Here is a 27,106-nt window from a genome sequence, read left to right as displayed (position 1 = left end):
AAGTCCATTCATTTTTTAGCAGTGCAGGATTGTTCCCTTATTGTGCTTTGTCCAGTCCAGTTAACAACTCAGGCCTCAAACCCAGTTTGGTCCTGGCTGTGTGAGGCACCTGTCTCCCTGCCCCAAGAGGCAAGCTCAGCTTTGAGTGATAAGCACATTTTACATATCCCCAAATAAGTAAATGATGATGTGTTCACCACTTCCCTTGGGTATCTCAGAGCAATGTGATCTGTATCCCATCCCTGGTAAGGGGAAGGGTCACATCAGAGTTTATGAAAGACAAGAGATGTACATGTGAGGGATGAATCCTAGAATCTAGAGATGGAAGAGACCTTTTAGTTTATATGGTCACCTTGCCAGTGCTAATTCTTGTCTTTAGGCGGCACTAATACCAACATGGGACAGTGACAGCATTACAAAGGCAGTACAATACCTGTCTGCCATCTTTCTGATTGCATGCTTCCAGTGTAATCTGAGATCCAGTGGAGAAGGAGGTGATGGAGAGACATTTGTCCTGCTGTCTAATTAAAGGGTCACTGAAGACCCACTCCTGTGGAGGAGAAAACAAAAAGATACAGATTCCATCATTATGGTAGCAATGATATAACAGAAAAAATGAGCCAAATCCTGGAGTCCTCACTCAGTCTTTACCAGAGAAGAGACTCCCATGGACTGAGTTGGCAGATCCTGGGCAGGTCTGACACCAGGCTTTGAAGTCTGTGTTCAGGTTTGGGGAACCCTGACATGGGAACTTCAAAACCTGCCTGGCTGGCTTCCAATAGTCAGATCATCCATGGGTTCCAAGAGTCTCCCTGCACAGCACCCTTCCATAATCAGGGTTCTACTGGCCTGCAAAGCAGGTAGGACCCTGTCCCCTAATTGTGGTAATGGGCAACAGTTTCTGATTATTTTACATAATAGGCAAATTCACTGCCTACTTCTCCCAGGAGTTAACAGTGATTGTCCATTGTGGACAACAGACAGTTTATCAAGTTAGGCAAAACACATACATTTAACCCACACACTTCCATACAGCACACACACATCCACAGAAAATAAGCCATTGCATTGATCTCTCCTGCCACTTGATAGACACCCACCCCATCAAGTATTAAGGTTATTATTCACTGGGACGGTGGCCCAGCAGAGGAACCAAGTGAAATACATTTCAGTGACTTCAAACAATGGTGAAATGGCACAGCGAGTCTGATTAAATGGCATGTTGGATGCTAGCTGCAAACTTGTTCCCAACAGATAACAGATGTGAATGAGCATTTGCTGGCATGAAATAGCATACTGGGATCTTTGTTTGCTCAGCCTCCGTCCCCGCTGTAGCAAGGTTGTCAAATGAGAAGATCTCGGGCTGGTGTAATGTAGTCCCCCATTGAAGTGATGGGGACTATGCCAATTTACAGCAGCTGGGGTCCTGGCTGCTTATCAAAAAGTGTGGCTTTACTCTGAAAAGTCACTGTCAAAATGGCATCTTCTTCCTTAACAGATCTTTTCCCTCTAAGTATTATTTGCTGACTTTTAGTGACAAATATTCTCTCCCCCTATATCTTACATTTTGTTAGGCCGGTGGAGCCAACACAACTTCAGGAGCGGGACCTGAGTTCTAGTCTGGCTCGCCCATCATCAGCAGAGTTATTAGCTAAACTCCAACTGCAGAACCAAATTCTCCCCTCAGCTACACCTGAGCAAGTCTATCAAGGACAGATTCTGGCTTAGAGAATCTCTGTTACTTGTGGTGACGTGCATTACTTTCAGACCCCAGATGGAGTTTGCAGTGCTGGCAGCTAGGAAAAAACCCACACATCTTTTTCTCCTAACCTGGGTGTGTCTGCTCTGGAGACAGTGAGAGACAAACTGCCTCCCAGAATGCCGGTTTACTAAATCACTTCTCAGATTAGAATTGTGCTTTGGTATGATTTTATTTAAAGAGGACAGTGTTGGGTCAAATCTGATCCAGAATGTAGCTTTTGGAAAAGTTCTTTCTTTGGTTTGTCCCCTGCCATGGAACAAGTTGTGGGGCCTGCAAATGCACAGCCTGCAGATCCACACCGATTGTGGGGTAGCAGGGGGAGGATCTATGATGGCTCTGGTAGCATGCCACTTGGTAGCAGGGCTGCAATTGCTAGCACTGGAAAATTATTTACGTTTCATTCATGTTCAGTGTTATTAGTAACATAAAGAAATGGGGTTTCTTTAAAAACTGCTTTTTAACCAGACACTGCCCCTTACAAACACTGCTTTAAAAGGTACTTTAAACATTTTTATTTAAGTGCAAACTTACATTCCTGAATCAGTATTTAAATATATTCTTCCAGTAATTATAGCAAAGATTTCAATTTCCACCAGCGTCTGTGCCAGTTAAGAGTATATTAACCACTTCAAAATCCTGTGAATGTTTGTACTGTGCCCAGAAAGTGGTGTCTGTAAGCTCCTATGGACCCAGGCCAAATGCTCCAGTGTAATGCATGAACCCTAGTGCTGCTCACCTTTGGCGGGAATAATGTGCCCCTTCTTTACTGTATTTTGCACTATAGGGATGAGATAGGCAGAGAGAATGAGAAGTAGCTCAACTCCTGAGTGCACACTGTAGCACTCAAGGGTTAATGGAGTATTGCCTGTGAATCTGAATATGTCCATTAATGTCCATCCCACTATATTATATGAATCTATATCTAATACAGTAGATCAGGAGCACCCAAACTTTGTCAAACTGAGGGCCATGGTAACAATTTGCCATGAAGCCTAAGGCCCGCATCGAATTTGCATAAAATGGAGACACCTGAGGCCACCTCAGCTTGGAAACAGATATGTGGCCAGTGGAGAACACAAGTCCCAGCATGCAATGCTTCAGCTTAATCTGAGTGGTTTCATTATGGGCCACATTGTCAAACTCTGACTCACATGCTGTCCACCCCCTACAGTAGAGAGACTGTAACTTATTATAAGGCTGTGCAGAAGCAGCTACTGCCGACTGCCAGGACACACTGCCGAGGGTCTCCGACATGCTGAAGATCACACACACACCTTTCCTAACATTTATCCTCCCAGTACCATTGTGTCAAAGCTGCTAAAATGCAGCAAACAGGAGTAAAGAGCCAAATTCAAGCCTGCCTCACCTGGCTGACAGGGGGATTGCTCACTGTCCCTTTGCAGCCTCCCACACCAGCCACAGAATTTCCTGCTGTGTCCTGGCCCCAAGACTCCAGGCAATGTCCTCCTTGTCTGATAATCCCAGGAACCAGCTCCTTTTCAGGAACCCTGAGAGAAAAACGACAAGATTCGCATGGCACCTTATAGCCAGAAGTGTCTTGATGCACTGTACATATTTCTATCGAGATTACTCCAACCACCACTGAAATGTGTCCGCCTCTAGAGTGGAACACAGCACAATAGTGGGGGCCAGCAAATGAAGAATATTATATCCAATAGAAATGTCTGAGGGAATTTCAGGAAGCAGAATGTGAGTTAGGATTTGGCCAGAACTCTGAGTTAGTATCCCTTACTTTCAAAAAGTGCTGGGGGATCCTTAATATCCCCAAGGAGATAGGACTTCAGTGTTGCATCTCCTCTGACAGACAGCACCTCAAGCAAAAAGCTCTGTCTATGCTAGCCTCCCCTGCCCCAAATTTTCCCGTTGCTACCACCAGTTCATCTCCACTGTGGTAGCAACTAGCACTAGTGTAGACAGGGCTCTAGCTGGCTACTTACTTTTTAACCACCGTCATCTAACCCTACTGAGTCACAGGTTTTGTCTAGACTAGGATTTAAAGGGGTGTTGGTAGAATGTGTTAGCTAACATGGTCTAATAACAAAGCCCTAGTGTAGACATGGCTGCTCACTAACACGGGGCTAGGGCACTGGTTCAGTACTGACTCAGAAGGAAGAGTGCCAGGTACCAGTTCACAAAGACCAGTTGCTACAGAATCTGGGGTTTTCCTTGAAAATCTCAAATCTAAGCACTGAGGCAGACCCAATTCCATGTAGTTTGTTCCTTGGGGCTCCAGGCTGAATGTAATTATGCCACTGGGACTCCAGGGGCCTATTGGGTCTAATGGTTAATCTGGCCCTGGACTTCAGTACAGTGCGCAGCAAAAATGCTGGAGCCTTATATTAGAGGGAGCTGTACTCCATGCTTCCAGCAATGCCATAAGCTCGTATACAAACAATACCTTAACAAGTCGCTTTATTTCAGATCCCTGAGGCACCGGAAATTCAGAAACAGGCATTCACACAACAGAGCTTTAAGATCTTAACAGACTCATTTCCAGAGGTATGTTAGTCTGCAGCTCTTCTCCCATCAACACACATCCTGACTTCCTTTGACTGCATGTCCTCTCTCCCTACGAACAATGGATGCTGCCCCACCTGGCTTCCTGAAGGTCTCCTAACAGAGCTCTCTATTCCACAAAAACACCTGCTCTTGCCATGCCTTCCCTCTCCCAAAAATGTGCTCTATCCTACCTGCCCGCCTGCTGGCTGCACCTCTCCCCACTTCCCTCCCAGAGATCCTTTTCCACCTCCCTTTTCCCAGCTCAAATGTCCAAGCTGGAACTGGTGGAAGGTCAAGTGGAAGTGCAGGCCAGCAAATCAAGGAGGGTTTCTCACCAAAAAGAGAGAGGTGAGCAGGATTTACTCTGAACATGAGAGTTCTGACTTCCTACTTCCCAGCTGCCACAGATCTTCCCCAATTCTGAGGCTAGTGCTTTCCTCCCTGGCCTACCTCCCACATCCTTTCAGAGAGCTGGTTTCCAGCTTTCTAAGAGTTGAGGATTAACTCACTTGAGCTCTGGGTAGACATTCTCCAGGTACCACTGGAAGGATTTACAGTTTAGTTTCCTGCGTTGCTCCATGCGGTCTGCAATACTGGAAACAAAAGCATGTTGTTCAGAATGATACAGTGAATGGAGACGATATGGGGTAACAGCGAGGGCAGGGCTAGTTTTAGGGATGTGTGAAGCTGTATAACGTTACCCCCTTATCCTTGGCCTCTGGCCAATGTGATGGGGGCAGAGCAGGGACATTGAAAAAGTGGGAGACAAGGAGGGGTGAGTGCAGGGGCCTCCCGATGTGGGACTGAAGAAACGAACACACACACTGGCAATTTCTTGCACTTCCTCTAGCTCAGGGAAAAACAACACAGCACAGTGGCACCACTGGAGAGCTGAGAAGGTGGCTTCACTGTTGTGTGTCCCTGTGGAGCTCTATTGTAAGAGAGAGACTCAGACAACCGCTGGGAAACGAAACAGGTGACTACAAATGATCAAGGATGTGTTTAATCATTTTTGTAATAGATTTTTTCCTGTGTTTACAATGACTCCTTGGAAACTTTAAATGTAAATGGTCACTTTAAAAAACAACTGCATTGTCACTCTAGGGCTCCTTATGGCTGTGCTGCATGCACTGGCTTATCAGTGTCCATTAGCTCAGGAGTTGTCATTTGGCACTGATTTTGTTTTCCCTGGAAGAGGAGTAGTGAAGCTTTTGTTCTAAAGGAAAGAATACATCAAGGGTTAAATTATGGCTCTTACAGACCAGGGTACTCTATTGGCCTGGGGCAGATGAGCAGCCATAGTGCTTGAGTAGTGGAGAAGGCACAAAGCACTGGGGGCATAATGTCTCCATATGGTTGGTGGGGGAGGGAAGGGACTGTGCTCTGCTGCTGCACTCCATAGCCCTGTACTAAAGGTGTTCAGTGCACGCCCCTCCACAGACGATTCTCTTGGCTCTAGCTGGTGTGCAGGAATGGGGAGGGAACAGGGCTCTGGTCCCACATCCAGCCCAGTCAAACATTCCTCCCTTGGGGTGTGTGATCCTGCTGGCAGAGCTAGTGGTTCCCTCTCATCCATATACTCACCCTCTGTGGGTGTGGTGAGTGGAGGGGAAATAATCTGTTTTTATGCATCCTCTTTCTCCTGCCATCCTCAGGGACCCAACTGGGAGCAGCCATAATACAGCCCATACCTTATAAAGAACTATATAGATCTTATAAACTGATATAACTGGTGAGGAAGCAGGTCACATATGGGGCCCAATTAACCTTGACGGTGTTCCTTTAACCAGTGACATAAGCCTTCTAAAAGTACATGTTAGCATTACAAAGCCATTACTATACGTTATGTAGTTATTGAGGGCCAAATCCTGCAGCCCTGACTCAGCTTTTATTCACACAAAGCTGCCACTGAAGCCATTAGGAGATCTGCATGAAGGGTGCTGCAGGCTTTGGCCCCAGAGGGCTCATGGAGGCTCCTGCACCCCATGCAACAGAGAGCTCTCCATCACAGACAGGCAGCAGAGGACCTGGGATTGGACTTGTGTTTGGGCTCTGGTCCAAGGGCCGCACTCAGGCCAGACCAGAGACGGATAAATGTTAGGCAGGCAAAGACATTTTTAAAAGATCATTTATTAATTTATGAGAAATAAAACATGATGTAAAACACAGAGTGGCGCTTACATCATGTTGAATCTACAGAGCTCACTGCATACAGGAGATACATCAGTATCGAACATATGTGTGTCCAAGAGACAACCATAAACAGGGATCTCCGAAGCCAATGCAGTAATATCAATGTGCTGTCCATAGACTGATACATACGGAGGTATGTTTGGCTTCATGGTACTCTCCTAGTTCATAAATATGCCTTAGGTTTTTAAATTTCTTTGGAAAGTTCACTATTTTTGTTGCAACTTCCCCTCTGCCCACACCTATGTGACCCTGACCTATAGTTGGTTTTTGTGGGGCTGCCAGCCTGCCTAACCCTAATGCCTAATGGCCATTCATACCAGTAAAAGCCAGTCCCATTGGCTCTGGATGCAGCATAAGCACAGGAATGTCTGATCAGTTACCTGCTCAGCTCAGACCTCCATAGACTGGTTACATGCTGTGTAAAAAAACGTGTTTTTCTTCTATCCACTTAATGTGTTGCCTTTTAATTTCATTAAGGGTCCCTCTGGGCTTGTATGCTAGAGTAAGTTAAGTAGGGCACTGCAGGGGAGGAAGGACATATGTTGCCATTTAAAATAAAGTAAATTAAAAGTAAATCTTGTTAACTAGCCATTTGAGCTGTGGTTCTGAGATAGCGCTGGGCAGGGCATCTTTGCCCTTAGCCTTTCCCTACCCTCTCCTAGTGAAAATGCAAAAGCAATTTCCAGTGAACAAACCGATTAGCAGGAAGGCTGCGGGCCAGGCTCAGGGACTGCTTACCTTCCAAATGACTTCCCGATGGCAGAAGGCCGGGCCTCGTAGTAGTACTGTTTGTACTCATCCATCCACACCTCTGCTGTGCGTTTGGTGTTCCTGCAGGTGGGCAAGGAGAAGCTATGCTGAGTGCTAGTACCTCACGGCAGCTCCCCCAAGAGCTGGAGATAAAGGAACATTGGCAACTTAGGAACGTGCTCATGGAGACACTCAGGGTATGTCTACACTATGGAGAGTATACTGACATAGCTACGGCACCGTAGCTCTGCCAGTGCAACCTAGATGCAGCCCAAGATGATGGAAGGGGTTTTTCTGGCTGTGTAGGAAAAGTACCTTCCCAAATGACAGTAGCTTTGCCAATGGAAAATCCTTTCTGTCCACACAGCTGCACCTACACTAGGGGTTAGGTTGGTATAGCTGCATTAGTCAGGGGTGTAGCTATATTAACCTAACTTTTAAGTGTAGACCAGGTCTCAGGAAAGTTAAGTCATCACAACAGCTATGCCAGCGTAACCTCACAGTGTAGACGCAACCTACACTGACGGACGGGGTTTTTCCATCACTGTAGGTAATCCACCTCCCCGAGCAACTGTAGCTAAGTCAACGGAAGCATTCTTCTGTCTATCTAGTTGTGCAGACCCTGGAGGTTAGGTCAGCATAGCTATATTGGTCAGGGGTGTGGATTTTTCTCACCTCTGACTGATGTACCTATATTGACCTAAATTTTAAGCACAGACCAACTCTAAAGGTGTGAAGTTAAAGAGTGTTAAAGTGCATTAAGCCTGTGTGGACACTCTCATTTAGAAGTGAGGTGGCCTTAGTTCACTTTAGCTTAATTCACTTTTGTCCCTGTCCAGATGTGCCCTTTGTCACTAGTCACAGACCAATATCACTCTTTGTTTTTTTTGTAACAACCTCTTTCTCCCTCCCAAAGCATCTACCAACTTCTCTCATTTTTATTCTCTTCCCCTCTCTGCTACAATGGAAGCTGCCCATGTGGCTCTTCTCATAACAGATACATCTCTGTGGTACATCTGGACCTGCAACTCTCATGTGCTATCTCCTAATCAGTAACAAAAAATGTGACAAAGAACTGCTGAGTCCTGTGGCAGGTTCAGCTGGAAGGAAGGAGATGGACGGGGCCAGGAATACCCAGGACTGGGATTCCTAGGGACGCTGAGGATATGTCCTTCTGGGTTAGCATTCCAGAGGAAGGGGATATGCTTTATGCAGTGGGCATCTGCACCATTTCTTTGCCTTGGCAGGAGGTTTCAGGCTGAATCTTGTTAAATGTTCAACCACGTGCCATCCTCCCTGAATCCCCAGGTGAAAAAAAGGGAAAGGGGGAAAGAAAGATATAGGATTACTTAGACATGCTAAATATCAAGATGATTCATCTGCCATTGCGATATCCCAACACCTACTTGATATAGGTCAGTGCATTGCCCTCTGGAAAGTCATAGGGGTGGCGTTTCCTGAACACATGGCCAACTCGACTGCAGGGAACAATCTCCAAGCTGCCACCGCACATCCATACTCGGAAGGAGAGCTCTGGAAGAGATCCCGAGCATCAGAATGTACAGCCAGACAAGCAATACAGGTAAAACTTCCTAGAATACCAAGAAAAAAGCCACCTCATACACTGCCCCTGAATGGCTTTGCCTCCTTTCTCGGCGTAGATGCCATAGACACAGTCCACGGTAAAACCAGGAAGGATGAATTGATGGAAAGAGAACCTGTCTCTCTTTGTTATAATTGAGTTGATCCTCAGAGTTCCCAACCTTCCTCCTGTCCCTCTCCTCTCTCTGAGACCATCCCTTTAACAAGAGACCTACTCATTATCCTGGGCCTTGTGGCTGCCAGACACTTAGAATGGCTTCTGGCAACAGATGTTGTTGACATTACACTGGACTTCAGTGGCCCACAAGCCCTGTCTACAAGAGATGGGGCTACCCCAGGAAAACAGACACCCCTGAAGAAGTCAGAATGGGTGCCAAGAGTGGGTGCATGGGAGAAAAGGAACAGATTTAGGGAAAGGATGGATATATGAGAGATAATAGGAACTGACAGAGAGAAGAGGAGTCAGGGTGGTGCTTTGGTTTACTTAAGCAGTCCATGCCTGGAGTCCTGCTCCCTTTGCCACACCCCCACTGACATTACCCTGGAGTACAGTTTCAAAGCAGAACATATCATACACAGTTGCCAAGTGTGGGCCATGGCTACTCTCTCCCTCTAATTTCAGGGCAACAACCCAGCTGATCAGATTTATGTATATCAATTAAATATGTCTACTTAGCTCAGGTGCTTGTGTCCCCTCGCCATGGCAAAGTTTGGCCACCACTGCCCATCTAAACACCATATCTCCCCTGCTCTTCTCCTCTCCTGGCCCCTGGAATCCCAGCAGCTGTGGTACATCTCACATTAATGTTTCAGTTGTATCACACCATCTCATTATAATGCTCCCAACTCACTTGGCTCTGCCAAAAATGGTAGAGGAGTGAAAACACTGGGCTGCAGCTCAAAGTTACCTCTCCCAAGAGCAGAATTCAGTCCAGTTTATTTGAGAGAAACACACACACACAGAGCACTTGCAGAAACTCAACTGATCTTGAAGTCAAATTCAACATTTTGTTAAAGAATTGTAGGAACACAGGGGCTTTGATGTGCAGAAGCTCATTTGCATCACAGATGAGACAGGCCCTTGTTAAGGATTAAGAGTCTGTCCGTTGTCGTCCCCCCCTGAGTTTAATCGCTGTGCCACACTGGATGGGTTCCTCACTTGCGCTTCATGTGGAGATGAAAGCAACAAAAGAGGAAGGGTAATAGGCAAAAAAGTCAACTGGGGAGTTGGAGAAATTTGCATAAGATTCTCTCCAACAATAGGGCCCTCTAGAGACTTCAGATCATATAGATTCTCCTTCAAAAACTTTACTTGCCTGGGGTCTTCCTCAGGCCATGGGGCAGGAGATACAAGATTGCCAGTCCAGCTCCTTTGGGATTGCTTAACACGAGTGGGTTATTTGTTTTTTAAATGGTTTCTACTTCTGCCTCTGAGTAAAGGAGAAAATGTTAATAAGTCACATTTTCACTGCTATCTTTTGATCCCTCTCACACATCCCAGACAGTCTGTGCCCAACAGGGATCAGTTGAGAGACAAGTAGCAGAAGAAAGCTCCCCAGTCTCATAGGCAGGGAAGGTTTTTGAAAAAAGCCAGGCTATACGTTTCTTTTGGGATTGTGTCCAACAGGCTTTTACACTCCTGGAACTAGGTTCTAACTCATTCTGGGCCAGGCTGCATCTAATAACTATATCAAACATATCCATTTTTGTTTGGTTAACCTGATGTATGGGTTTCAAGACAGTTCTCAATTCTAGGTGGATGCAGACGGATGCAAATGCGCGCGCACACACACACACACACACACACACACACACACACACACACACACACACACACAGAGTGTATCTATTCCATATCCATAAAGCAGCGGGATCCCTGAAGGCAGGCAAAAAGGACAAAAAGATGATGCAGTTCACACAACAATACATCATTTTATTCTGATTTATTTCCTTCAAATATGGAACAGAAATTGGAGCCGGAGAAGAGCTACTAGGTGATTTAGCCCATGCCCTGGGGAATATGTTGGATTTTTATGTACTGTATGTTTCCAAGTGCTTTGCAGTTTTAGATGATTCAAGCACTGTGAGTTTCTCCACTTCCCCTAAGAGACTTTTACCAGCTAAGGGTACGCTTACACTTAGAGAGGAGAATGTGAGGCCTGGCTTCAGGAGACAATACCCATGCTAGCTTTGATCAACCTAGTGTGCTAAAAATAATGTAGCTGCAACTGCATGAATGGCTGGAGTGGCTAGCAGCCCCAAGTAGATGCCTGTGGTCTTGGATGTGTACGTACTGAGGGTGACTAATCCCTCCCACTGCTCATGTTGCCATGGCTACACTCTATTGCTAGCTTGATCAGAGCTAGTGTGGGTATGTGTCCTCAAGCTGGGAATCACACCCCCAACATCTCGCTGCCATGCAAACTTGCTTGGAGCGCTTGCATCCAGCTACTAAGTTACTCCTGTCTCCTAGTTGGAGCATGATTTTGTAGGGGAGAGTGTAGTGAAGCACACTTTTACCATATCCCTTCGGATATGCACTTGCCTGCCATAGTCTGCCTCCTTTTTAACCCTGCTCACTCACAAGTAAAAAAAAATCCACAAAAAAATGGTTGACATTAAAATATTTTGTTTTTCATGAAAAAATGTGGCATTTTTAATAAAAAAAATTATAAAAATATTACCAAGATTTTTCATATACCAAAAACCTGGTTTTCGATAAACAAAACAAAAATGAAAAATATCCATTCCCATTTTCTATTGTATTATCCTCCTATTATCTAATGGATATATAATTTATGTGTCAAGGAGGAATGAGTTTTATATTGTATTTTAATTTATGAGATGAGCACCAACAGAGGCTTATGGAAGTCTGAAGAAATATAGTATTGAGTAACCCCCCATCAGATCTTTACAACAAAGATTCCACCTCACAACTTTGTTTTCCTCATTCCTAGTTTATCCTTTCAGAAGCTGAAAGCACGGGATGCATTATTCTTTTAAAGGGAATTTATCTGCAACTTAATTAATAATGCAAACAGAATACATTTGTGGCAGCTTTATCATATTCTTAATGATCCTCCTAGTTTCACGTCTGAATTCTGACAGATCATCATTTCCAATGTGTCTTAGAGAGGGTTCCCTCCGTCTAATGGAAAATACTCTTCTAAGCTCCTTAGGTAATCCCAAGTAACATGTACTGCAGGCAAGCCATGCTTGGAACTGCTCAAATAGTGAGCAAAATCACTTTCTAGTTCCAGAGAGTCAGGCCAGAGGGAGCGGTTTTATTACTACAAGAGGTATTGAAACACAGAAAGAGATATGTACAGATTCATTTCCGTTAACAGGAAAGACAAGTAAATTAGTTATTTTAATTCCACTCTCCCTCACCAGCAATTCATTTTAATGGAGTCCCAAATACTTGATTTCTCTGTGCTCTTCTTTTCAGTTCTGCTGCTCTCTCTAAACCTCACTTACATGTGATGATTCTACAGCATAAGGCATCTAATTTGGGAGAAAAAGATGCCTCGAATTGTCACCTCTGGTAGTACTGGGGAAGCAGGTTTCAGAGCTTTGCTATGTGAAATAACAGTACCTGGGAAGATATTCCTCAGAGGGTTTAGAGCTCAGTCCCAGTTTAAGAGTCTCATGCAGTTTATGAATATCGGCACCCAGCTTCCCCTCCCAAAGAGGCCTGACATATTAGGAACACAGCATTTCAAAGCCACTGTCATGGGATAAGAACTCACCTTTATTAGGGGAAGAAGGGATGTCTATAGAAAGATTGAATGGTGGTGATGTTCCATTGGAAGACTTATGAGACTATGGAATGGATCAGGAAAGAGAATCTCTCCTGAAGATCTGATGTTAAGTACCACAGATGTTATTGTTATTTATGTGTATTTCTGTAGCACCAGAAGGCCCTACTCCAGGATCAAGACCCTGTCCTGTTAGGCACTGTGCACACATACAACAAAAAGATGGTCCCTATCTTAAAGAGCTTATATCTTTGATATACACATGAGCCAGTAATATAGATCTGACTGACATTGTGGTTGTCTGATGTCTAGAACCTTACACCGATACACAGATCTTTGGAGTGGGGTGTTTCTGTGGATTGGGAATGCGTTCTATCTATATGCAAGTAATATATTAATTACGTGAAATGCCCACAGGAAAGCATATTTTGTCTGACAAAGATTTCCTGGTGTCACTTTCTGTGTGAGGAGGGAGATGGTGTGGGGAAAGAGAGGGCAATGACTAATTTCACAACTCACCAAAATTCTCTCCTCCCCAGATGTCCATCTGAGTGTCATATTTTCCCAGATGGTTAAACCAAGACTTATCGATCACAAAGATGCCTCCCGCTATGACAGGTGTTCTGGAGAGAAGGAAGAAAGGGCAAATACATAACAAAACAATAATCATAATTTGTCCTTGCACAGGATCTTTCATCTGAAGATCACAAGACACTTTAGAAACATTCATTAATTAAGCCCCGTAACCCTGGTCCATCACCATTATCCTTATCTCCATTTTACAGATGAGGAAAACTTGGCCAGACATAGTTCCTCACCTCAATCACATGATGAGATTGCAGCAGAGGTGGGAATACAACACAAATCTCCTGACTCCAAGTCTTGTGCTTTCACCAACAGACCCACCTTCCTCCCCTTGTTAGATTCTATCACAGTATTTAGAAGGTTAGTGTTGTGTCTTTTGCTCTTTGCACAACTTTCTCAATATGAAGGAACCACATGGGCACAGTGGGGTCCAAACAACTGCTGGACTGTTACTAAGGCTCAGCTGCATATACCCAATGCTGTTCTGTCAGGGTTCTGGTGGTTTCGGAAACATGAAACACAGTGAGGTCTGCTACAGGGCTCACAAACTATTTACAGGGATGCTTTCCAATTCCCATGTGCTATAGTTAAAGAATCTTGCTGTCTAAATAGACAAGAATTTGGGGGTTTTGTCAGCATTTTTCACACTTTAGTTTTCTCAAAGCTCTGTACACAGTAGTGAACCAGCTAGTGACTACACTGGCCAACAGAGAAGCCACTATGTGCCCCCGCCCCTATCTCAGTCAAAACTTGAACATTCAAAGCTGGGAAAAAAGGATGATCCTGTAGTTAAGCCCTTGGACTGGGTTTGGTTCCCAACTTTGCCATTGACTTCCTGTGTGACATTAGGCAAGTTGTTCAGCCTCTGTGCCTTAATTCTTTATCCATAAGAGGGGATAATAGCACAACCAAACCGCACACGCTGTCGAGAGGATACATTCATTAGTTTGTGAGGCACTCAGATACTAGAGAGATAGGGGCCATGTAAGTAGACAGATTGAATGGGCTGCAACAGTCCGTAAATGCGTTTAACTTAAAATCATTACTTTTTACATTGTTCAAGGAGTAACGAATTGACAAATTACAGCTTTCACACGTGTCACATGACTGCTTCAAACATCTCACAGGACAAATGCCTCACACAGCATCTGCAGTGACTGCGATGGTATCTTGTCCTCACAAGGCAAGTTCTTGTGCACTCCTGATGCAAAGATGAAGTCTTAACAATGGCATTCAAAGAGAGGGCCGCACAAGCCCAACAGAGACTGGTACCTTATGGACTGGGTTGGGTCCGTTCTGGACATCTTCTGCTCTATAGGGATCTGCTCCCACTTAAAGTGAAGGCTCCAGTCAAACCCTGAGAAGAAAAGAAACACTAGGGATACCAATAGAGTATGACAATGCTGGCCACTAGAATACTCAGGAAATCTGCAGCAAGAGCATCAGGGGAACAACCAACTAAACTAACAGGATGCTGCAAACCTCCTTTTATTTTGGTTGGTTCTGGTGACCATTTTGCATACACAGGTTTCCACTAGCCTTGGAAACGGACCCATGCCTTCATTGAGAGGGTGCCTGTTTTGCCCCCCCTCCACCCCATCTGCCTGTGGCAGGTGCCACACCAGATTTGCAAGTACTACCCTTCACGTCAACCAGCAGGGAGCAGACGGGCATACTGGACCTGCAAATGCATGAGGCCACCAGTAACCCAAGTGAGCAGAAGTCCCAAGGTTACCCCACACATGCCTCAAAGTAGCAAGAACTTTTGACATTGCAGCAAAATGTAAACATGTTGCTGTACCATTTGGAGTCCCTCCAGGCTCTCCCCTCCCTTAGCAATACTTGTCTGTGCTCAACTACTTTCCAGATCTTCTGGAGTGTGTTGTCAGGGCAAGAGGCAATAATCAGGGCTGTTGCAGTCTGGTCAGTGCGTCTTATGCCTCTTTGGCTGACAAAGTTATGAGCACTCTTGGTGGGATGACGGCGTATTTCTGGGAACAAAGGCTCCAGTGCATTACCATTGGTTTTCCCAAGTCTATCACTTGTTGAGTTGTCCCACGTTTCTGAATTGAGCTATGAGTAAACCTTAAAATGCTGCCAGGTAATGGACACCCATGAATTGGGTGAGTTCTAAAGGCAGGGAGGGTGGTGAGAGGAGGTGTTGGTAGGTGAGATTCACCATTGAAAGGGAGAGAGAGTTGATCCAGATGACGTTGGGGGGCAAGGGATGGTAGTGGAAGGGTTTCACAGCTAGGAAGAGAGTTGAGAATGTTTTTCAGGGGCTACTGTGGGAGGATTTGGCAGATGTGTGGCCTTGGGATGCTCTTCAATGGATAGAAGGAAGCTCTGACGTCTGCGTAGCACAGTGCGCTGGCAGGAGGACTCTGCATCTGACAGGAGTCTATCTGTGATCCCAGTGGGTTTCAACAGCTGATGGTGGCATTTGTCTGGGGGAATCATGGAGAGGGTGCAGGCAGATTTGACAGCTGGGAGAGGGGATTGGGTTAGGGTCCTAACCTGAGGGACCTATTGGTGGGTTTAGGCACTGCTGAGTAGGAGCGCTAATCAGCTGGAGGGGGATTGCTTGCATCACTTATCCATCAGGTGATGGGTGATGTTAGCCTGCATGCTTTGGGATGGGCAGGTGTGTGTGTGGTGAGTTTTGGAGAGCAAGCAGGGGAGCATTGTAAGGGTCAGACTCTGGCACCTCTCCTGAATACCTGCCTGGCCTGCAATCTGCCTGCAGACCTTTCCTAGAGAGCCACCTTCAGTCCTAAAAAACTACTGCCTTGTATCTGAAGCATCCACATGCAGGACCAGTTACACAGAGTGAGGGGAGAGCCTCTCTGCATACCCCCAAGTTGCTTCATGGCCTCTTCTCCACTGGAGCTGTTCCTTCCAAGCAGCAAAACACACTGGACAGAAAGAGCAGAGCACTGTTACTGCTGCCACTCACTAGCTGGTCCTTGTCCACCTTCCCCTCAGGTCTAACTTATCCCAGCCATTAGCCTTACCCACCTCCCCTCAGATCGGCTGAGGCTGCCAGGTAGGCAAAATTATCCAGGCTGATCACATCGATGATTGGACTCACCACCCGGGTATAATCCTGTGAGAACAGAAGAGTGGGAGAACAATCAGGCCTCTCTTGGGGGGCTGGCAAAAGAATAGGGTATCAGAGACATGAGGCTATGCACACCGCAACAGGGGAGAATATATCAGCATATTACATTGCAACTCTTCATTACCTCCCATGTGGCAGCTGGGTGACGACTCCATGGCTGCTGCACATGTCAATAGATAGGGAAACTGTCAGCTCAACTTCATATCTATGACACAGGGGCCCTCTTTTAATATGCGTTTAGCACACAGGAGCAGTGGTAAGTGACAGCTCTTTATTTCCTGGCCCCAAACACATGACATGGGTCCCAGTTTCAAAGGTTAATATCCCTGTCACAAAGGCAGGAATCAGGGCTTGGTTACACTTGAAACTCCAAAGCGCTGCTGCGGGAGCGCTCCCGCGGCAGCGCTTTGAAGTGCGAGTGTGGTCGTGGTGCCAGCGCTGGGAGAGAGCTCTCCCAGCGCTGCAGGTACTCCACCTCCTCATGGGGATTAGCTTGCAGCACTGGGAGCTGCGCTCCCAGCACTGCGGCACTGTTTACACTGGCGCTTTACAGCGCTGTAACTTGCTGCGCTCAGGGGGGTGTTTTTTCACACCCCGAGCGAGAAAGTTGCAGCGCTGTAAAGCGCCAGTGTAGCCAAGGCCTCAGTATCCAGGCTTCTTTTGATTTTTTTAAAACAAAAAGGCCAATAAAATAAACTAATTCTCATTACCAACCCAAAACAACCACATAGCCAACTAATAAACCACAAAGGGAGACACAGTATTTACTCATGATGATTGATAGTCCCTGAGAATAATGAGACAGACCTAGAAATAATGAGATTTTTAAAATAAATAAAGAAATATTGGGTCCTTTTTATTTGCCTTCTGATTTTTGAACCTTTAGGGAGCACTCCAGTCCCATTTTCAAGCTATTCTCTGCAACCATGGGTGCTAGAAATTTACTTTGTATTAAAAGAAAACTGAGATTCTTGACTCTAGGAGCTGAGGCTTTAAGACAAACACCAGCTATCTCCACACTCACAATAAAATTGAGAGAGTCTGTAATGATGGAGGTACCTAGCCATCTGTCTGTCACTACTAGCCTGCTGATCACACAGCCACTTGTCCTCAGAACAAGTTTTTTCTGCTGTGGCCTGTGCTCAGGCCTTGAGCCTGGGTGTGCCATTTGGTTTTTCATCGACACTGACAGGGCAGGCATGAGTTAATTCTGCCACTGCATGACGCTGTCAACAGCAGTGTCGAAGCACATCTCTTCTATGGTCTGTGTTCTGTTACCATCTATCCAGGTGGCCTGACATTCCAGCCTCCTCACAGCTAGAGAGAGATGTGAACCAAACCTCCGGACAGAAACAGCTACAAAATTCGGGACAAGTTTGGAATCTGAACCTGGACCTAGATCTGAACATGGCAACTGACTCCTATATCTATGATGGGCTGAACCAAAATCCTAGCTCAAGCCAGCCCTGAACTCTAAACAGATTGGATCAGGGTCCAAAAACTTTGCAGCTCAGATCCATCCCTGATAATAACTACTCAGTCCCATCTGCAGAGACTCCATCACTGTGCTGCTGCTGCTGCTCCTGCCAGGAGCTTGACTTTCCAAGCAGAAGTAAACTCGACATTTATGGGCTACTGAGATGGAGGATTTATTGAGCAGGCTTAAAAAGAAGTTCTAAAGTTTCACCTTCTTCCTCCCCTTGACACTAAACTGAGCAGACACATGAAATGTGCAGCAGCGTAAGTGCCTCCCACTCCTCTCCTGGGCCCCATTACTTCATGGACTCCTTTCTTCAGAGAAGGAGAATGCAGCACTTGCAGGTGGCAGAGAGGTCAGTACCCCTCTGCACCCCCCTGCTCTTTCACTACAGGTTTTTCAGCAGCACTGTCACATCCTCCCTTCGACCCCGTGGCGAATTCAGGGCGAGAGCTGCCAACACTGCTGTCTGATATTACACTCTATCTGCCCTGGGGTTAATCCTTTCTCCAATGAACCTCAGAAAGAACGTCCTGGGGGCACTTTGTGTTGAGAAGTGGTTTTGTGGGCCCAGTGCTTGTTGCAGAGGGTGTTAAAAGCAGGAGGCTTGGGCGGGGGGGAAGGTTCAGCAGTTGGAAGAGGGTTGTGGAAAGGGAGCAGAAGTGCGTGCAGAGGTTGTGTGTGTTGTCTACATGTGAGGAGATGTGGAAGAAGTACCCAGGATGATTAAAGTAGCAGTCAGCGGCACAAGGATTTTCACGAATCTCCCCTCCCATCTATTAACATTCCCATCCCCACAACAGGAAAGTGCTGGGGCCCTGCAGTAAGAGTCTCAGTAATACACAGCAGGTGCCAGTTGCACTGGATATTTTAGGCTCTGTACTCCTCTTAAAAACATCTGAGTTTGACAGGGAGGCATTTGGATGCTTGCTCTCGATGCTGAAGCTCACAATGTGCACGGTGCTGTCTATCAGCTGCCTGGCAGAGCCAGAAAAAAAGAAGCTAAATCCTGGTGGGGATTGTGTGAGATGAGAAAGATGATGGGGGGAGGGGGTCTCACCTCTTTCACTCTCTGAAGCATCGGCTGCAGCCACTCGCTGTTCACCTCACAGTGACTGTCCAGGAAGGTGAGAACCTCAGCCATCGCCACCTCGGCCCCTCGCACTCGAGAGCGAATCAGCCCTAAGAGGAGGAACAGGCAGAAGACGGGAAGACAGTGGAAAGGACAGAGAGTAAAAGGACAGGGAGATTAGGGAGGGAAAGCCCTGAACTTCAACAACGTAGAGAAAATAAAAATTCTCCACTGCCTTGCACCTTGTGTAGCCTGATTCTCCAGGACAAGCCGGACTCTTTACACTGCTCTAACAGTGTAAATGGGCCATAAACCCAGCAGATCTGCCCACTGGACCAGGGAATAGCCCTACCAGAGGGGCCTCCCTAGATGGCATAGAGCTGCCTTAGCCAGGTCCATGCCACCACAGGAGTAGGAGACATGCTAGGGGCATGGGCTTTTTTATTTTTTCTGTTCACACCTCTGAACCTCCAGTCTTGATTACTGGAACCTCCTCCTCTTCAGCCTCCCTGACACCTACATCACTTCCCTCCAGTCCATGCAAAACACAGCTACTACAATCACCTTCCTTGCCAGTCACTCTGCTTAATCACCCTCATCTCTCAATCTCTCACCTAGCTCCCTCACCCCTTCCAGTGTTTTGAGCTCCAGCTTCTTGTCCTGACTTTCAGGGCCCCTCACTGCTTTTCACTCTTCTCTTTTATGATGCCAGTCTTTCCCACAAATGCCTCCCCATCTTCCACACCACCCCCTGATGCTTGGGATCCCATGTAAAGCCGCTACCCTCGCCTCCTTCAAATCTCTTCTCAAGACCCACTTGTGCTGTGATGGCTATAAGAAATCAGACAGCACAAAATGGCTGGGTGGAAGGACTGTTAGGACAGCTAGGGAAAGTCAACATTTTGATTTGTAGATGTATTATATATATGAAATATTAGCTTTCCCCAACTCTGTGTGTGTATATATAATGTATAATATTTGATTGTCTTCTTCTCTCAGGTCAGGAACCATGTCTACCTATATGTTCCTAACACAATGGGGTCCTGATCCTGACTGGGGACTGTGGGCACTACTATAACATAAATATTTAAAATAACAACAGATGCCCTGAAGCATGAGGATTGATAACCCAGGATCTCTCTGGCCAGAGCCTCCAGATTGGGAAATAAAAGCTTCACCTTTATTGCAAGTATGAATTGTAACCATGAGAAATAGCATCTAGGGGAGTGGAGGGCAGAAGGGGTGACTTTGCAAGCAGATGGTACCTGCAAAGTTTTCCACACTAACCTTCTCGCCGACTGTTGCGTAGACACTTGACCTTTGGGATCTTGGTAAGGAGCTGGCAGTCCTCAGCTTAGGAAAGGAGAAAACATTTGGCACAAATACATAAATTATTTGGCTTCAGTGGACAGCTCCAATTAACTGCTCTTATGTGTCTCCATGCAGGGAAAGCACTGCTTTCACTTAATATCACTTTAATCAACCCGATAGCCTTAATCCCATTGTCTAAAGTGCACCCAAGAGAGCTCTGCTCACTTGACAGTCCTCCTCCATGGCTGCTGAGCCAAAGCTCCCCAGATGTGCTGAAGGGCTCAGGCTGCAGCCAGTCTGAGTTCAGAACTGTGGAAGAACAAAGGGGCATATGCTGTAGGTGTAGAATTGGGAGCAGGAGAAACTGAGGGACATCAGGGAGCAAGTGCAGAGAATCCAAGAAGCTAGAGAGGAAAGAGACCTACTCTATTAGGTGATCTAGTCCATTTCCTCCCCATTTCCTCCACCCACTAGATCATGCAAGGTTGTTCCCTACAATCTGTTGCCTGGGATAGTTTTCAGCTTAGTTTTATTTAATCCAAGCCATGGTGATTCAACCATCTTCCTTGGGTTCACTTTTCCACTGTCTAATATAGGGATGTCCAACTGGCAACTTGCTGGGTGACCAAGTCACACCTAATTTGCATTAAATGAAATATATTACAGAACACCAAGGTTGCACATCCCAGACTGCATCTGGTAAGAGTGACCTTTTGCTCAGCTCACGGTGGAGCAATGCATGCTGGGCCATGTAGGCTCAGAAGGCCACATCTCCACATGAAAGAGGAGATGAGGCACAGAAGTCCCTCTACAATTCTGTGGGATACATTTGGTCCACAGGCTATACTTTGGCAAGTTAACAAGGTTCAACAAGGATAAGTGCAGAGTCCTGCCTTTAGGATGGAAGAATCCCATGCACTGCTACAGACTAGGGACCGAGTGGCTAGGCAGCAGTTCTGCAGAAAAGGACCTGGGATTACAGTGGACGAGAAGCTGGATATGAGTCAACAGTGTGCACCTGTTGCCCAGAAGGCTAATGGCATTTTGGGCTGTATAAGTAGGGGCATTGCTGGCAGATCGAGGGACTTGATCATTTCCCTCTATTCGACATTGGTGAGGCCTCATCTGGAGTGCTGTGTCCAGTTTTGGGCCCCACACTACAAGAAGGATGTGGAAAAACTGGAAAGAGTCCAGCGGAGAGCAACAAAAATGAGTAGGGTGATGGAGCACATGACTTATGAGGAGAGGCTGAGAGAACTGGGATTGTTTAGTTTGCAGAAGAGAAGAATGAGGGGGGATTTGAGAGCTGCTTTCAACTACCTGAAAAGGGGTTCCAAAGAGGATGAATCTAGACTGTTCTCAGTGGTACCAGATGACAGAACAAGGAATAATGGTCTCAAGTTGCAGTGAGGGAGGTTTAGGTTGGATATTAGGAAAAACTTATTCACTAGGAGGGTGGTGAAGCACTGGAATGTGTTACCTAGGGAGGTAGTGGAATCTCCTTCCTTAGAGGTTTTTAAAGTCGGGCTTGACAAAGCCCTAGCTAGGATGATTTAGTTGGGGATTGGTCCTGCTTTGAGCAGGGGGTTGCACTAGATGACCTCCTGAGGTCCCTTCCAACCCTGATATTCTATGATTCTAAGTCCTGCACTAACAGATATCACTGGGGCAAAAGTTTCCATCACAAGCCCATTTCCCCTGAGCCCTCTCCGCCTCCCTCCCCCCACAAGCAGTTCTTTTATCCCATGCACTTTTCTGCATCTTGCAGAGCCCTTTGCTTGTCATCATCCTCCCACAGCCTCAGTGCTCTGGAGAGACACGCTAAGGCCACCAGCCAAAGTGCTTCTCTTGGCATCTCTTTTTCCATTTTCAAGGACACACACTCTGAAATATTGCTCTTCTGTGGGCAGCTTGGCAGCTGCTGTATCATTCAAATGTAGTGGCAGGAGCTTTTGAGTAAAAAACTATTGACTTATTGCTGGACATCTGTCATAAGGGAAGACTGTGTCCCAGCAACGGACAGGTCCATTTCAGGTGAATGCAAGACTCTCTATTCAGGTTACTCACCCGCCAGGAATGTAACAAGAGTGGGCCCAGAAATCCACCTCCTAGCTCTGACCCAAACCTCTGTGTCCTTGGGGAAACCGAAGTACCAAGGGCCAGATTTGTAGAAGTGTTCAGCACCCAAGAGCTACCACTGACACAAATGGGAGCATCTGGGAGATGGACACTTTTGATAATCTTGCCATTTATTTAGAGGCCTAAATGGGAGTTTCTGGCTGAGCTCTTTTGAAAATCTGGCCTCAAGCTGTTCGAGGCCAACATTTGCAGAAGTGGCAACTGAATCTGGGATTGAATTGTCAGGTGCTCAACTTGAGATACAGAGGTGCTGAGCCCCACAGCTCCCATTGCCTCAAATTGGAGTTGTGGGTGCTCAGCACTTCTCAAAACTCAGGCACCCAAACTCAGTGGCCACTTTTTGAAAATTTTGGGCAAAGCTATTTATCTGTAAATGCAGCCAGTATCACTTCCTTACTACAAAATGCTATAAAACACTATAAAAATAGTCTGAAGACATAATTAGTTATTATAATAAACATCGTGCGAGATTGTCCTGGACCCTTGTGGAAGCCCCTTGTACCTCAACTCCATCATACAATAGTAGGGTGACCGGATGTCCAGATTTTATAGGGACAGTCCCGATTTTGGGGTCTTTTTCTTATATAGGCTCCTATTATCCCCCACCCCCATCCCGATTTTTCACATTTGCTGTCTGGTCACCCTATACAATAGCCAGGAACAAAGGGAAGCCCTGTGCTCAGGGGAGTGCATAGATTACTATCTCCTAGTGCCTTTAAGGGAATGAATTACCCAAAAGGTGGAATGGAGGAGTCAGGGCAGAGCCACTAGTTTGTGGAACTAGCCAGGATCATGCAGCATACACTCCTGCTTTGCACCAGGTTGCTGGAGGAGGTCAGGTACCTCTTGAAGCAAAATCTCACCCAGAACTACCCCCAGGGATGCACTAGGTACATGACAATCCCAGCCTGGGCCCAGGGCAAAAGCCAGTCTGAATGTAGAACATGACAGTTTGCAACAGTTCTCTGTGGTCTCTCTCTCTAACACAGTGGTTCTCAACCCGCTGCCCATGGGTTGCCTGCGGCCCAGTTAGCATATAGCTGCAGCCTAGCTCTGTGCTGAAGGCCTCAGGGTGCGCATGGCAGGGTCTGGGCTGCCAGGCTGCCCTGTGCGATGGTGGGGTCCGGAGCTGCCCTGCCACTCAGCCCCGCAGTAGGGTACGCTCCTGGCCCCACTCTGTGGAGGGGTCTCTGGGCGTGGGCTGCGGCGGTAAGCATAGGAGTCGGGGGGGAGGGGGCACTGTGGTTTTCAACCTGTGGCCCAGGTAATAATAAATAGGTTGAGAACCTCTGTTCTAACCCATCTAATCAGACACTGCTGGCCTACATCACTCACCATATTTGGGTTAAACAACACATAAAAAGGTGGTTAATAAGACCAGACTGGGTACTCTGGCAACCTGGCCAGAACTACCAACCTCACACAAGGAGAACAGGAAAGAGGAAAACACGGCCTCTTTGCCATGGGTGAAAGCTAAACTACGTGCAGAAAAGCCTCTCTCCTTTCCCTGTTCTTTCTTCTTTTGCCAACTGGCAAGTGAGCAAGAGAGAGAATCTTTGAAAGGGAGGGATAGAGAACAGACTGAGTGAAGGAGAAAATTAAAGAGAGAGAAAAGCAAAAGAAAGAGAATGAGGATTGATACTTACGATCTGAGCTGAAGTCATCCACTAAAATGATCTCCTGAATGAGATTGGCAGGGGTGCGGTTCATAACACTGCAGGAATCCAAGAAGGAAAGAAGAACCTCACCATTATTAAACAAAGGCTTTTGCTTGCACTGTTTGTAACCTGAGTAGGGGGACCAGATGCCCCAGTTTTACAGGGACATTCCCAATATTCAGGGCTTTGTCTTATATTGGCACCTATTACCCCCCACCTCCATCCTGATTTTTCACACTTGCTGTCTGGTCACCCTAAATCTGGGTGTGATGGACAAGAAGCTGATTTTTATTTATTCTATGAATACTGATATGTGATAATGGTATGAATACTGTCCATGACCTGTTCAGTGAGGTAAACTTACTGTAGAAGATGGTGGGTTATTAAAATTTCTTATATGACTTTATTGACCTAACTTAATAGGCAGCTGTGGGAAAAGCAAACCACAAAGAAACAATAGCTCTAGATAAATACATCCCAGCATATACTTGAAAAACTACAGGGCAAGCTGGTAGCTTCAAGGATTCTGTCTAGAAGGAAGATGCAAGCTTGTTTTGCCTGGAGACCAACAGAACTCTAAAGAGTTAAACAGCGCTTCTCAGGGAGAGATGAGGGGGTCACTTGTCACCAGCTGTTTAGGGAGACAGGCTGACACAGCGCTCCCCATATCCAGGGAACGGTAAGCCTTAGGGAATATAAGCTTTAGTTCTAAATAGATAATACTTTGCTTTAAGGAGTCTTTTTGGTCACTGATTACCATTGCCATTGCTCCAGAGATGGGATGAGAATTGCTGGGTCTGGACACACAAGTCAGACCTGCTGAGGTAATCACGGTTAGTATCACGGGACCGCAAGCCAGGGCCCGGTCTGAGAATGTGAAAATCATGATTCCACTCAGAGCTAGGTGATGGCTAGAGGCCTGGGACAGGGAGGGATGCATTCAACAAGGTCAGGAGGGGTCAGAGGTGCAGTCAGCCCAGTACACATGATACTGAGGATCTCACTAGATACTGCACTGCCTCTCTCCTTCCACACCTATAAGAGGTAAAGAACCCTGTTGAGAGCTAGTTGTTCAGTCATACAGTGACCTGGGCAGGATTGCTCCCAGTAGTACATTTTCTAGTGCTTTGCCCAATGTACTATATATCCAAACTCCCACACAACGGGACTTCATCACATCACTTGGGTGAGACAGTTCCACAGCCCTATGGGTTTAACTGTCACTCAGCTTTTCCTGATATTCAGCCAAAATGTTCCTATTCTCAATTTCACTCCCCCAACATCCCTCAACCACTTGCCTCTGCCCCTCACCCACCACCCCCAGGACCTTCCTGGCCACTCTCTGGCACCCCCGCTGACTCAACACTCTGCTCCCATCCTGGGCGAGGGCAGCTCCTTCCAAACCTGGCCATTCAGCAGCAAAACTGGCTCCCATCACCCGCCCAGCATTCATGTGTTATGGGTCAAATTTGAGTGATGAGTAATAATGTGACCAGGCACACAGGGTCATAACATTACTCAGGTTTGGAGTATCATGATGGAGACGCAGCCGGACCATACCTGAGTGGTTCTGTGATCCTATTGTCAAGTGGCAACATCACTCACTCAAATTTGGCCCAGCCAACCCCTGTTCTGACTAAACCTGAGCAGTGCTGGAGGGGTGGTGCGGCCAAATTTAAGCAAGTAGCATTGCAACCCCATGTGCCAGATGAAGTACTGGAGCAACAGTCTGCCTGGTTGGGCCTCCATAACCTTGTGGGCCCTGGTGAGACTGCACCATTTGCACCATTGTAGCTATGTCGCTGACACTAACACCTTACTCTGAGCTCTGACTCCAGTACCCAAATAAGACTGTGGGGAGAATTTGGAGGGCTCTCTCCAAAGATTCCCTTAGTCTGTGAGATTTCAGTGTTGCAGGACTGATTAGTTACTTGTTTATTTGATATCCTTGTCTCCTTTGTCTGTTCTTTTGCCCTTTTTTTAGTTTACCCATCATTCTTGGAAACAAAGTATTGTTTATCTTTCTTTGTTGGTCCTGTTATATATTATAATATTCCATGAGTGGTGATTGTTATTATTTATTATTTGTATTGTCATAGCACAGAGAAGACCCAGTCATGGACCAGGACCCCATCCAGCCACTAGATGGAAGCACTGTGCACAAGGGACTCGGGCCCCATTGTCCTAAGGAGGGTTGCCAACCCCCTGCAGATGGCGGAATGAGGGGCTCTACCACGCTTGGGGATCAGGGTCAGTCGTCATTGTTCAGTTCAAATGTACAAATTTACCAAAGTTCTTTTAATCTGTCCTCATAAACCTTTCCCTCAAGCCGTATAATGATTTCTGCAGTTCTTTGATCACTCTCTAACTTGTCAATATCTCTCTGGTAGAGAGGTGTTGAGAACTCTCTGGCTTTCCCAAGTCCGCCCCCACCCGTCCAAAATGCAACTGCTAAAATTATCTTCCACACCTGTCAATCCAACCACCTCCCTTGCCTCTTCAAACCCCTCCCCTAGCACCTCGTCACTCCCCACAGCCAGTTCAAACTTCTCATCCGCACCTTCAAGCCCCTGCACAGCTCCAACCGGATCTACATTGTGAGTCTTGTTCCTTATGTCTCCCTTTACCTGCTTCTCTCTGTCAACAATGTGGGCCTCACCAACCACTTTGCTTCCTCTGTCTACTCAGGCCTTCTTCCATAATGCCCCCTAAGCATGGAACAAACTCCCAGGCTTCAATGGGACTAATCACATGCTTAAAGTTAAGTACCTACTCAAGTACCTTGCTGGATCAGGGCCATAAAGAGGAGAGGAGTGTGAGATTATTATTTAAAAAACACCACAACTAGGCTAACAGAACCTAATGTTGCATTGGCTTTTTTACTCCTATCTCACCCTGCAAACACGTAACTGTTTTGCTGTTCACTATCTCATCCCATTCTATTTCAGAGTTATGTTTCCACATGCCTGCCCATGAATATTTGTGTTTCAGCTTATATTTCCCTAGATGCCTCAGCCTGCATTTTTCCAAGCCAGATCTCATTTGCTACATCTGGTTCACATTTCAACCCTCTCTGGATCCCTTAGCATTACTTTTCTGTTTTCTCTGATGATTGCAACTTCTCCCAAATCACTGTCATTTGCAAGTTTCACGTGCAG

General features: G+C 46.3%; 1 protein-coding gene across 1 annotated transcript in view; it reads right to left on the bottom strand.

The window, feature by feature from the left end:
• GALNT16 (polypeptide N-acetylgalactosaminyltransferase 16) overlaps positions 1 to 27,106 on the bottom strand; it is a 112,438-nt gene that overhangs the window by 11,043 nt on the left and 74,289 nt on the right. Inside the window, exons 4-14 of the mRNA XM_050953518.1 lie at positions 23,937 to 24,004; positions 20,128 to 20,193; positions 18,829 to 18,950; positions 16,189 to 16,276; positions 14,443 to 14,527; positions 13,105 to 13,208; positions 8,632 to 8,758; positions 7,214 to 7,306; positions 4,792 to 4,875; positions 3,129 to 3,270; positions 434 to 550 (exon numbers count right to left, since the gene is read on the bottom strand). Of these exons, the coding sequence (XP_050809475.1) occupies positions 434 to 550; positions 3,129 to 3,270; positions 4,792 to 4,875; positions 7,214 to 7,306; positions 8,632 to 8,758; positions 13,105 to 13,208; positions 14,443 to 14,527; positions 16,189 to 16,276; positions 18,829 to 18,950; positions 20,128 to 20,193; positions 23,937 to 24,004 (1,096 nt within the window). The remainder of the gene's footprint in view (positions 1 to 433; positions 551 to 3,128; positions 3,271 to 4,791; positions 4,876 to 7,213; positions 7,307 to 8,631; positions 8,759 to 13,104; positions 13,209 to 14,442; positions 14,528 to 16,188; positions 16,277 to 18,828; positions 18,951 to 20,127; positions 20,194 to 23,936; positions 24,005 to 27,106) is intronic.

The sequence above is a fragment of the Gopherus flavomarginatus genome, chromosome 5 (assembly GCF_025201925.1).
Source record: "Gopherus flavomarginatus isolate rGopFla2 chromosome 5, rGopFla2.mat.asm, whole genome shotgun sequence".
Classification (NCBI taxonomy): domain Eukaryota; kingdom Metazoa; phylum Chordata; order Testudines; family Testudinidae; genus Gopherus; species Gopherus flavomarginatus.
Note: the sequence above shows the minus strand (reverse complement) of the source record. Positions and strands in the feature narration are given on the sequence as shown.